General features: G+C 39.6%; 2 protein-coding genes and 1 non-coding gene across 16 annotated transcripts in view; 2 read left to right on the top strand and 1 right to left on the bottom strand.

Moving 5' to 3' along the window:
• GPR160 (G protein-coupled receptor 160) overlaps positions 1 to 13,421 on the top strand; it is a 129,868-nt gene that overhangs the window by 95,963 nt on the left and 20,484 nt on the right. The gene's annotated exons all lie outside the window — the stretch shown is intronic.
• Positions 1 to 13,421, bottom strand: part of PHC3 (polyhomeotic homolog 3) — a 95,868-nt gene that overhangs the window by 53,035 nt on the left and 29,412 nt on the right. For 7 of the 12 annotated variants that reach the window (XM_033211677.1, XM_033211674.1, XM_033211678.1 and 4 more), the window contains exons 5-6: positions 8,777 to 8,935; positions 5,206 to 5,304 (exon numbers count right to left, since the gene is read on the bottom strand). The exons of 1 other annotated variant lie outside the window; for it this stretch is intronic. In XM_033211677.1, coding sequence (XP_033067568.1) covers positions 5,206 to 5,304; positions 8,777 to 8,935 — 258 coding nt within the window. The remainder of the gene's footprint in view (positions 1 to 5,205; positions 5,305 to 8,776; positions 8,936 to 13,421) is intronic. 4 more of the 12 variants (XM_033211682.1, XM_033211685.1, XM_033211681.1 and 1 more) reach the window with 2 other exon arrangements.
• On the top strand, positions 9,537 to 9,643 carry LOC117084594. The gene has a single exon (XR_004437525.1). It is a non-coding gene; the product is annotated as a U6 spliceosomal RNA (small nuclear RNA).

Here is a 13,421-nt window from a genome sequence, read left to right on the forward strand (position 1 = left end):
GACAGTAGAGCTGAATTTTTAGCTTTTAAATCCAAAGGGCTGTTTTTTTCCTCAATTCTAAGAGTATTCCCCAGTAAGGCTATCTGGGGAATAAAAAAATAGCCCTTTGGATTTACTGGGTCAGATTTCTTTTTCTTTTTTCCTTTTTTTTTTGGGACAGAGTCTCACTCAGGCTAGAGGGCAGTGGTTCAATCTCAGCTCACTGCAACCTCCACCTCCTGGGTTCAAGCAATTCTCCTGCCTCAGCCTCCTGAGTAGCTAGGACTACAGGCCTGTGCCACCATGTCCGGCTAATTTTTGTATTTTTAGTAGACTTGGGGTTTCGCCATGTTGGCCAGGCTCATCTTGAACTTCTGGCCTCAAGCGATCCACCCGCCTCCGCCTCCCAAAGTGCTGGGATTACATGTGTGAGCCACTCTGCCAGCCTCTGGGTCAGATTTCTTACTCATCTCTTTTTTTTTGAGACAGAGGCTTGCTCTGTCGCCCACGCAGGAGTGTAGTGGTGTGATCTTGGCTCACTGCAACCTCCACCTCTCAGGGGCAAGCAATTCTCCTGCCTCAGCCTTACGAGTTAGCCAGGCTATTTACAGATACCCACCACCACACCTAGCTAATTTTTGTATTTTTAGTAGAGACGTGATTTCACCATGTTGGCCAGGCTAGTCTCACACTCCTGACCTCAAGTGATCTGCCTGCCTTGGCCTCCCGAAGTGCTGGGATTACAGGTGTGAGCCACCATGCCCAGCTCATCTCTTAACACACTCTACCCTATAACATCTTTCCAAAAATCTGTTTTTGTGTGGGTGTGCCAGGTGGAGAGAAGGAATGGAGCATTTAACATAGTAAATAGAAGTGAGATATTCCAAATTCCTCATTTTTTACACTATGGTATAAAAATGTTTAGTACTAAGGAAAAATCAACTGTTAAACTGACTTCTATAGCTTAAAGAGTATTAAAATACAACTTCAGATTTGGTATTTCACAATTATAAATAAAATTTTTAACTGCAAATATAATTTTAAAACTCAAGAAAGTTTTGCAGAAATTTTCCAAAACTAATAGTCTTGAACTTGAGGAAAGTTATCACTGGAGTGCGTAAGTGTGAGCATCACCTACCAATGCCAGCCTCACTCACTGCCATTTCAAAAGTACAGAGAAGAGAAACAATATCCATAGAGAAATCCCTAAAGTTCAATCCATTCCTCCAGCCCCTCAAAAATCTATCCTTGAATTAAGTCCGATCACAGAGGCTCATACTTAGAACACATCAATCTGGACCCCAAAGACCACTTTTATAAATTATTTTGACTATTCACACTAAAAATACCCTTAAATATGAAGTAAGACGTTTTCTTCATGCGTACCAGCAAGACAAACTGTGCTCCTCAGAACATATTAAAATCAGCTGTGTTTTCCTAAGCAGGTCGTTTGTTTGTTTTACCTTGGAAACTATAAATTCTTTTTTTTTTCTTGAGACAGGGTCTCACTTTATCACCCAGTCTGGAATGCAGTGGCTCGATCTTGGCTCACTGCAGCCTCAACCTCCTGGGCTCAAGCAATCCTCCTACCTCAGCCCCCCACGTAGCTGGGACTATAGGCCCGCACCACTACATCCTGCAAATTTTTTCTACAGATAGGGTTTTGCCATGTTGACCAGGCTGGTCTTAAACAACTCCTGAGCTCAAGCAATCCACCGGCCTCTGCCTCCCAAAGAGCTAGGATTACAGGTGTGAGCCACCTTGCCTGGCCTATAAATTCTTTAAGTGGTTGCTTTTCTCCCTTCACTATTAGTTACCTGAAAGCTAAGAACCAACTTTTTGACTCATCTTCAGACAATGCATAACAAAAACAGTAATCAGTAGCTTGTGGTATCTTATTATGTGGCAGGCACTATGTTAAGTACTTTATTGTTTCATTTATTCCTTATAACAACTCTGAGCTGCAAGCAACAGCTCCGAGAGTAGAGCTGAGTTGTTTTAAGGAGTAAATGAAACATTTAGTAAATGCTATCAGACACTTCTATTTTAATTTATTAACATATTTAATCCTCACAGCAACCTTATGAAATATATTATAAATGTTATTTTATTTTATATAATTGAAACTGAGGTGAGAGGTTAAGGACTTATAACAATAAAATAGTAGAGCAAGTATTTGAACCCAGAGATTCTGGCTCCAAAGTCCGTATTATAAACACTATGCTATCCTATGAATCTGGCCAAAATCAATCTGGCTGGCAAATGTTGCTGAAGTCAGAATTTGAACCCGTCTTCCTATCCCCGACTTCTGCAAAAAAAAAAAAGTACTCAGCCTGTAATGTTCTATACACTAAAGATATATATTACTCATCCTTTTTCCGTACAAATATGAATGAATATTAAAGATGTTTGGCAACTTGTACAAGTCATACGATAAATGACTGAAGTAGGCGCTTAAGTCCATATAGAACTTCATACATGTAAACTGAGCAGCAACTTCACTCCTAGCTCCATGCCACTTTCCTAGTTTTATTTGTGTTTTTTCTTACATGGTTCCAATTTACTTTCTAATGTTTTATTGTACGCATCTTATAAATGAATTAAAATGTTAGTTGGAACAAAGTCAAATATAAATGAAAAAATAAAATTTAAAATGTTCTGGAAGTTGACAATGGTCTAGCTCTATTAGGTTTCATAAAACCAAAAGAAAAGAAAAGAAGATCATTATTTCAGGCTGGCACAGTGGCTCACGCCTGTACTCTGGGAGGCCGAGGTAGGCAGATCACTTGAGCTCAGGAGTTCAGGACCAGCCTGGGCAACATGGTGAAACCCTGCCTCTACAAAAAAAAAATACAAAGACTAGCCAAGCGTGGGAGCACACCTGTAATCCCAGCTACTCAGGAGGCTGAGGTGGGAGGATGGCTTGAGCCCAGGGAGGTCAAGGCTACAAAGAGCCATGATTGAGCCACTGCACTCCAGCCTGGGTGACAGAGTGAGACCCTATCTCAAAAATTAAATAAATAACTAAATAAATCAATCAATTAATTTAAAAATATCATTACTTCAACAAATTCATTCCAGAGACATAAAAGTTTAGAGTTGAAAAACCTTGACGTTAACAAAGATAAAGGTCTCATTTTATAAATACGGAAAAAAAAAGTCCAATAAAGTTAAGAAACTGTAGAGAATCACTGGGCAAGTTAGGAGAAACCTAAAATTAACTATCATCTTTATAAATTAATACATGAAAATCAGCCTTTATTTGTAAATGAAATAATATACAGAGGTTTTATCAAAAATACCAAGGAATATTATTGTCTCATTTTTTATTTTTTACCAGAAGATTGAGAACTATTATATTACAAATAAGAAGCCAACGATGACCCTAAAATATCCATTTCTGCCATATGCAGTCTAAAATATTCATTATGAAGAATACCAGAATACAGCAATATCATGCAAAGTAACATTCTAACTCAAATTGTTTTCACTTAAAATGTACTCATTCTAATTCATTCTTATCAAATTTACTGAGGTGTAACTTACATACAATAAAACAAAACAATGAGTTTTGACATATGTATATACCATATAATTACTACCCCAAGATATAGAACATCACCTTAACCATGAAAGTTCACTCATGCCTGTTCCCAATCAATCTCCCCCTACTTTTTACCCCAGATACCACTTAGCTGATTGTTTTTCACTATAGTTTTGCCTGTTCTAGAATTTCATATAATAGAATCATAGAGTATGTATTCCTTATACCAAGGTTATTTTGCTAACCATCATGTTTTTAAGATTCATCAGTATTTCTGAGCAGTATTCCACTGTAAGAATATATTGAGGCTGGGCGTGGTGGCTCACGCCTGTAATCCCAGCACTTTGGGAGGCTGAGGCGGGCAAATCACCTGAGGTCAGGAGTTCACGACCAGCCTGGCATGGTGAAACCCTGTTTCTATTTAAAAAAAAAAAAAAGAAAGAAAGAAAAATTAGCCGGGTGTAGTAGCACGCGCCTGTAATCCCAGCTACTCGGGAGGCTGAGGCAGGAGAATCACTTGAACCCAGGAGGTGGAGGTTGCAGTGAGCTAAGATCATGCCACTGCACTCCAGCTTGGTCAACAAGAGCAAAACTCTGTATCAAAAAAAAAAAAAAAAAAGAATATATCAAAATTTGTTTATCCACTCAGCAGTTAAAGGATATTTGGTTGTTTCCACTTAGGGGCTATTCTGAATACTGCTGCTATAAACATTCGCTTGCATGTCTTTATGTGTTTTCAGGTCTCTCAGGGTAAACATAAGGAGTAAAATTGCTGAGTCACATGCTACATGTATGGTTCACTTCATGAGGAACTGCCAAAGTCTTTTCCAACATGTGGCTATACCATTTCACCCTCTCACCAGCAATATATGAGAGTCTGGATGTTCCACATTCTCACCAATATATAGTATTAGCAGTCTTCTTCATGTCAGCCATTCTTGTGAGTGTATGGTGATACTCACTGTGGTTTTGATTTGCATTTCTGTAATGATGAATCTCACTGTGTCACCCAGACTGGAATCCAGTGGCACTATCATAGTTCACTGCAGCCTCAATCTCCCAGGCTTGAGCAATCCTCCTGCCTCAGCTTCCTGAAAAGCTGGAATTACAGCTGCACAGCACCACACCTAGCTAATTTTTTTTATTTTTAGTAAAGACCGGGTCTTGCTATTTTGTCCAGGCTGGTCTTTAATGCCTGAGCTCAAGCAATCCTCCTACCTGGGCCTCCAAAAAGTGCTGGGATTAAAGGCATGAGCCACTGCACCCGACCAATTTTTTAAATTTTAAATTTGTCTAGTTTAATTCACTTTCAAACTTAAAATCCTTCTTGACTTAGTTATTACATAAGGAATACTGCAGAGCAATCTAAGCAAAAGAATATATCTCACATGAGAAATAAATCTGCTTTATGATAAAACTAAACATAGAATGTCATTAACAAAAAGTCTCACTAACCTTGACCAACCAATGTCAAATAACCTAAATATCTGTGTTTAACGCTATTATAATTTTAACAGAAAAAACATTTTCTTGAAGTTCTCATTGTATTTTATTAAATTTCAATCTGAAATGCATGACAAAGAGCACTGAAACCATCAGTAAGTTAAACACAAAAGGAATGCTTAACTTTAACCTGAAGATTCAGATCTCAAGTAACACATTATGAAGCTAGACAAGCTCACCTGAGTAGCTGCAGACTGACAGGAAGATGACGATGACGACGAGACAACAGGAATGTCAGACTGTACAGCAGCCACAGTGGTAGCGGGTGTGAAAATCAGCTGTACAGACAGAAAACCAAAAAAATACCCTAAGACAAAAGAACATGTCCCACACACAATGTGTAGCAGGCAAGAGAGACTGAAATTTGTGACAGAAAGACAATGCAGTTTAGGATTATCTCCTCAGCAAAAGGTTTTACATGACAAAGAGAAGTTTCTGATAATAAGAGAACTCAAAAAACATCATAAACATTTTTGAAACAGCTCATGATTCTGATGAGTGCAAAAAAAAGCAGTACTCAAAAAAGAAAATATATTTTGGTGATATGAAATTCTCAGGCCAAATTGTGTCTCAAATAAGCTATTATAGTTAAATTTTTCCTAGCTCAAAACTACTGTGGCAGGATTCCTAAAATGGAAAGTTAAAGTAAACAACTACAGTCACTATTTTGGAACACAAATTAAATTTCAGTGAGAAACAAAAAGAAACACCAAAAAAGCCTTTTCAGTCTTCTTTATCATAAGGATAACTATGCCACATACTACTATGCCACTCCGCTACAAAGGATCTATAGGGCAAATCCAGGTTGCCCTTTCATTTTAAAACTATTTGTAAAGAAATATTCATTCTATGGCCTGGTGCAGTGGCTCACGTCTGTAATCCCAGCACTTTGGAAAGGACAAGGCAGGTGGATCACTGGAGGTCAGGAGTTCAAGACAGCCTGGCCTACACAGTGAAACTCCATCTCTACTAAAAATACAAAAATTAGCCGAGTGTGCCTGTAATCCCAGCTACTCGAGAGGCTGAGGCAGGAGAATCACTTGAACCCAGGAGGTGGAGGCTGCAGTCAGCTGAGATCACACCACTGAACTCCAGTCTGGGCGACAGAGCAAGATCCATCTCAAAAAAAAAAAAAAAAAGAAATATTCATTTTAAAAGTAAATGCCACACCTGTCAAAACTCAACAACAAAAGAGCCTGCAAAAAAAGCTTCACATCAAAAAACAAAAAGACATTTAATGTTTTTACTTATCACTTTCCTTTCTTTTCCCTTTTTTTTTTTTTTTTTGGTGAGACGGAGTCTCTCGCCCAGGCTGGAGTGTAGTCATGTGATCTTGGCTCACTGCAACCTCTCTCTCCCGGGTTCAAGCAATTCTCCCGCCTCAGCTTCCCGAGTAGCTGGGATTACAGGCATACGCCACAACGCCAGGCAAATTTTTGTATTTCACCATGTTGGCCAGGCTGGTCTCGAACTCCTGACTTCAAGTGATCCGCCCACCTCAGCCTCCCAAAGTGCTGGGATTATAGGCGTGAGCCACTGTGCCCGGCTCAATTTTTTTCAATATTCAAACAAATGCCATTGATTTCCTTTTTTTTTTTTGAGATGGAGTTTCACTCTTGTTGCCCAGACTGGAGTGCAATGGCGCAATCTCGGCTCACCACAACCTCCGACTTCCAGGTTCAAGTGATTCTCCTGCCTCAGCCTTCCGAGTGACTGGGATTACAGGCATGAGCCACCATGCATGGCTAATTTTTTGTATTTTTAATAGAAACAGGGTTTCTCCACGTTGGTCAGGCTGGTTTCGAACTCCCAACCTCAGGTGATCTGCCCGCCTCGGCCTCCCAAAGTGCTGGAATTACAGGCATGAGCCACCGCGCCCAGCCAAATGTCATTAATTTCTAAGGCAATACAATCCACTTAGAGATTGATCAATTCAATTTAGTAAATTTGACACTTGTTTCAAAGAATGTGTAAATATTTTATTTAAAAATTGTATAAATTACTCAGTTCCTCTTGCTATCTAAGTTAAAATGTTCAACCAAACAAGAACCAAAAACAATTAGAAAAATTAAATGATCAATTAAGTGACCTTTTAAACTTCAGTTCTTTAGTACACTAAATTTAAGTAAATTCAACAACAAAGTAAAATGAGGCCTCCATATCTATGGAGGGCTCTGTGGTTCATCATTCAACTGTAGATCAAAGCAATATTCATTAAAAAAAAAAAAAAAAAGACAGCTGCATCTGTATTGAACATGTACAAACTTTTCTCTTGCCATTATTCCCTAAACAATATAAGTTATTTAAATGGTGTTTACATTATACTAAGTATTATACATAAAGATGATTTAAAGTATATGGGAGGATATGCATAGGTTATATGCAAATACTATGACTTGAGCATCCTCAGATTTGGGTATTTTAGGGGACAGAGAGGGTGGGGCCTGGCAACAATCCACCACAGACACCGAGGGACAAATGGCGTAACTTTCCTGAAAAGATAATTTCCAGTACCAAGACCCTGAAAGGACTAAACCTAAAAAGAAGATATTCAATTTAGTTTGACCCGTATGAAACTGCTGATTGTAGAGTTCAAAAAGAGTCAAATAGCGACCATCTCAAATGGTTCAATCTAATTTTAAAGCACAGAATTAGTTAAATGATTGGAAACTTTGCAATTTTATATAAAAAACTGAAGATCCAAGCCAGGTGTGGTGGTTCACGTCTGTAATCCCAGCACTCTGGGAGGTGAGGCGGGTGGATCATGAGGTCGGGAGTTTGATACCAGCCTGGCCAAGATGGTGAAACCCCGTCTCTACTAAAAATACAAAAATTAGAAGGGCGCAGTGGCAGGCATCTGTAACCCCAGCTACTCAGGAGGCGGAGGTTGCAGTGAAGAGAGATCACACCACTGCACTCTAGCCTGGGCGACAGAGTGAGACTCCGCCTCAAAAAACAATAACAACAACAACAAAAAACTGGAGATCCAGGTAAATATTCAGTCCACTGGACAAAAAAGAATATAAATATATTAGGGACAATGCATTTGTCTAGCTTCTTGTAAAGACATCAAATAAAATACATGTCAACCAATTTCTACATTCCTTAAAGAAGCTCAACAATTAAATTAGGAAATCAGTAGATACCCAAATACAGAATAACCAAATTAACATTCCTATATTCATAAAAGATCAAAATGAACTCAAGAACACAAATAACCTTGCAGAACTTGAGATGGGAATAACCAAAGTTAAGAATCATCTGGGAAACTATCCGGAACTCCAATATAGAATTCAGAAAATCCTAGGATACAAATTCTAACTTTAACAACGAAGTTTTTTTCAACATTTCTATTTCACTAAATCTAAGTTGTCAAAAACAGGCAATGATTTTACGGACCACTGTAAGTACCAAGATGCCATCAGTTATAAAATGCATCCCAATTTCAGACATGTTAAAATATGAAAAAAAGGTTTCCGATGAATTTGATATTAAAAAATAATCACTCTTATGCTACTGAATCTCTATTAGCTTCACAACGTGATAATTACTATTTGATACCAAGAAGACTTATTAATTAAAAGTAGAATCTTTCATGACATAATGTACAAGAGCTGAAGGCACGCTCGCATTCGCACACAATTAAACATTTCTTAAATATTAAAAATACCTCTTATTGTATCAAATCAAGAAACATTTTGATCTCTCAAGTCCTTAAACACTGAAAAAATTTGGTAGCTCATATCTTACCATTTGAGCTCGGAGATACATTTGAGCTTGGCTTGCCGTTAGGGTAGGGGAAGTACTCCCTAGTAACATAGTCTGTTGGGTAATACTGCCGCTGGTAGAACTGGAAGCCTGGGAACGGCTTATTAACTGTGCAGGTGTAGGAGAAGTGGAGAGGTTGATCTAAGGAAGAAAACATATTAGGTCATAGGCTTCCATTTCTTGCTCCATGTTACTGAATTTCACACCGAGCTGCAGTCAGGCAATCAATAGTATAAACTGTGGCTAAGGAACCCAAAGGAGAAGCCTTTATCTTTGACAGACCCCCTCAATTCTTTGGGCAATTATTTGCACATATGCAAACAATGGCATGGATTGGTTAGTAATCAGGGCAATTTTTTTTTTAAATGGAGTTTCCCTCTTGTTGCCCAGGCTGGAGTGTAACTGTGCAATTTTGGTTCACCACAACCTCCACCTCCTGGGTTCAAGTGATTCTCCTGCCTCAGGCTCCCAAGTAGTTGGGATTACAGGCATGCCCCAGCCACCATGCCTGGCTAATTTTGTATTTTTACTAGAGACGGGGTTTCTCCATGTTGGTCAGGCTGGTCTTGAACTCCCAACCTCAGGTTATCTACCCGCCTCAGCCTCCCAAAGTGCTAGGATTACAGGCGTGAGTGAGCCACCGCACCCAGCCACAATTTTTAAGGATAGCTACAATGTGTTTCAATAAGATTTCTTAGCATCTTAAAATATCATTTCCACTACCTCCTAAAAATTAGGGCCAGTGCTCACTTCCGCAGCACAAACACTAAAATTGGAACAATATAGAGAAGACTAGCATGGCTCCTGCCCAAAAATGACATACAAATTCATGAAGCTTTCCATCAGTTTTAATAGAGGATTTTGTATGTTCTAAACACTAAGAAATGATCAACGTTTGAGGTGATGAATACGCCAGTTACTCTGATTTTATCACTGTACACGGAATACATGTATTCAAGTATCACCCTGTATCCCATAAATATGTATAGTTATTATGTGTCAATTAAAAATAAAAAATAGAGCTAATGTTTCATTTTAATATTCCACATAACTTAAAACATCCTAGTCAACAGTTTATTTTGTCAAATTCTGAGGAGTTTGTGAACAAAAATTAAAACACAGATAATCCATTCACACATATAAAGACATATGTGTAACACATAACTAGTGTAAAGCTGTAACTCAAAAGCAAGCAGAAGAAAATACAATTGCTAGTACCTCAAACAGATGGAAAAATCCTGAATATTGGCTACAAAATTAAATTATAAACACTAAAGTTTAAAACCTCTGTTAAAGAATAAACTAGTGCATTATTGGTCGGGCGTGGTGGCTACACCTTTAATCCCAGCACTTTGGGAGGCCAAGGCAGGTGGATCATGAGGTCAGGAGATCAAGACCATCCTGCCTAACAAGGCGAAACCCCGCCTCTACTAAAAAAAAATTTTTTTTTTTAATTAGCCAAGCGCGGTGGCGGGCGCCTGTAGTCCCAGCTACTCGGGAGGCTGAGGCAGGAGAAGGGCGTGAACCCAGGAGGCGGAGCTTGCAGTGAGCCGAGATTGCACCACGGCACTCCAGCCTGGGTGGCAGAGCGACATTCCATCTAAAAAAAAAAAAAAAACCAAAAAACCAATGAACTAGTGCATTGTTAATCTCTAGAAGGATACATAAGAAACTGGTAACTGGTTGTATCTATAAAGAGACATTGGGCTGGGGTGGCTAGGGTAACAGGGAAAAGAAAAAGCAAGCATACTCTTTTTTTATCTAACTTTAGACCACATACATATATTACCCATTTTTAAAATAAATAATATTTTTGGCAAGGAGCGGTGGCTCAAGTCTATAATTCCAGCACTTTGGGAGGCTGAGGTGGGCAGATCACGAGGTCAGGAGTTTGAGACCAGCCTGACCAACGTGGTGAAATGCCATCTCTACTAAAAATACAAAAATTAGCCAGGCGTGATAGCACGTGCCTGTAATCCCAGCTACTCAGGAGGCTGAGGCAAGAGAATCACTTGAAACCGGGAGGCAGAGGTTGCAGTGACCCAAGATTACGCCACTGCACTCCAGCCTGGGCGACAGAGCGAGACTCTGTCTCAAGTAGTAGCAGTAGTAGTAGTAGTAGTAGTAGTAGCAGTAGTAGCAGCAGCAGCAGCAGCAGCAGCAGTAGCAGTAGCAGTAGTAGTAGTAATAATAATATTTTTAAAGAGAGAATAATATAATATAATCCAACCTCGAATCATTTTTGTGGAACAAAGCAGAGAATACAATTAATAAATATTTTATTAGAAAAAAAGAAACTTTATTGGACTTCTTATTCAAGCAACAAGGCAGACTGAACCAATACATCCATGTGACCAAACAGTATCACTGAAATGCTAGATCAATATGAAAAATTAGAATATACAGCTGATCCATCCTGGCTAACACAGTGAAACCCCATCTCTACTAAAAAATACAAAAAACTAGCCGGGCGACATGGCAGCCGCCTGTAGTCCCAGCTACTCGGGAGGCTGAGGCAGGAGAATGGCCTAAACCCAGGAGGCGGAGCTTGCAGTGAGCTGAGATCCGGCCACTGCACTCCAGCCTGGGCGGCAGAGCGAGACTCCGTCTCAAAAAAAAAAAAAAAAAAAAGAATATACAGCTGAACTCCAAAAGGGAGAGAAAAGCTGGGAGAGGGAAATTCTTGGTGACAGAAAGGAAGAAACTCAAAGCCACAGATGTCACCTCAGCTGACACCAAGGCAGTCTATAATAAGGGTATATTGGGCCTACAGAGCCAGAAGATCCACCCTTATGCTTATTTCAGGGGAGGGCTACAAGTCAAATCCCTATTTTGAGCCAAAATCCTAAAAAGAGCTGCCCAATATGTAAAAAGGAGCTGGAAAAGCTCCACCCATACATTCTGAGAAACAGCAAAGAAGCTTGCATCTGCCCTGCTCCTAGTGGAGGCAGGGAAAGAAGGCTTACACCAGGTAGGGCTATGGAATCCACATCCATATTCCCTGTATGGTTCCATAACCCAGCCTAAGACATCAACATCTGAACTAACCCAGGACACTTGTTAAACTGAATGGTAACTGGAAGAAGCTGAGTGAAGTCTATATAGGAGGACCTCTCTGTACTACTTTTGCAACTTCCTATGATTTATAGGAATTTAATTTATAATTATCTAAAAATAAAAGTTTAAAAAACTAGTAGGCACATGAGAGCTGGTTATCTAATTCTCTAAATGTATATATATATCACATATTATTTTAATACAATATTTAAAGGTATAATTCAATGCATAAATACCACTAACAATACAGAAGTATTCTATAATTTGTTTTGTTTTGTTTCTTGAGACGGAGTCTCGCTCTGTCGCCCAGGCTGGAATGCCCTGGCGCGATCTCGGCTCACTGTAACTGTAACCTCCACCTCCTGGGTTCACGCCATTCTCCTGCCTCAGTCTCCCAAGTAGCTGGGACTACAGGCGCCCGCCACCACGCCCGGCTAATTTTTTTTTTTTTTTTGTATTTTTAGTAGAGACAGGGTTTCACCGTGTTAGGCAGGACGGTCTCAATCTCCTGACCTCATGATCCGCCCACCTTGGCCTTCCAAAGTGCTAGGATTACAAGCGTGAGCTACCGCACCCAGCCTATGTTGTAATTTGGATCCTACTCCTAACACATCACTGAAACCACCTTAACAATAGTCACCAACATCTAACTGACAAATTCAGTAGATTCTTTTCAGACCATTCCCTCTCAGTCTTCTTTACCAGCTCTTCTTTTGGACCCACTCCCAAAATGTTAATGCTCTGTTTTTGACACTTTTCTTCTTTTTTTTGAGACAGGGTCTCCCTCTGTCACCCAGGCTGGGGTGCAGTGGAGTTATCATGGTTCAATGCAGCCCCAACTTCCTGGACTCAGATGATCCTCCCACCTCAGCCTCCTGAGTAGCTGGGACTACATGCATGCATCCCAACACCCAGCTAATCTTTGTATTTTTTGTAGAGACAGGGTTTCATCATGTTGCCCAAGCTTGTCTCAAACTCCTGGGCTCAAGGGATACCCCCAACTCAGCCTCCCAAAGTGCTAGGATTACCAGCATGAGCCACCACACCAGGCCACACTTTTCTTCTTGAATTCCTAGATTATTGTATCTACTTCCATGGTTTCAAACAATTCAATCCTGATGACTCTTGATTCTTAACTATAACCCCTTTTTTGAAGTTCCAGATCCAAATACCTACAGAACACATCTTTCTGGGTATCTATTACCAGCTCAAACTTGGCATGCTCAAGCAGCAAACTAATTATTTATTCCTTTTAAAATAGCTTCTCCTCAAATGGCACTGGCATTTTCTAAAATTCTCCAAGACATAGTATCTGGAAGTCATCCTGATGCTTCCCTCTCCTTTACCACACACACAAAATCAGTCACGTGTCTTGTTTCTAATACACCTTTTTGTCTCCAAATTTCCATTTCGATTTTTCATCACTTAGTTTGAGACTTTGAGCCCATGTCATTTCTGGCTTGATTACTTTAATATCTGCAAACTGACACCTCTTACTGGAATCTTGTCCGCTTCTATTTGCCAGATAATCTTTCCCTGATTTTATTAATTACTCATTTAAGAATCTTCT

Source organism: Trachypithecus francoisi, unplaced genomic scaffold, assembly GCF_009764315.1.
Source record: "Trachypithecus francoisi isolate TF-2019V2 unplaced genomic scaffold, Tfra_2.0 Lachesis_group0, whole genome shotgun sequence".
NCBI lineage: Eukaryota > Metazoa > Chordata > Mammalia > Primates > Cercopithecidae > Trachypithecus > Trachypithecus francoisi.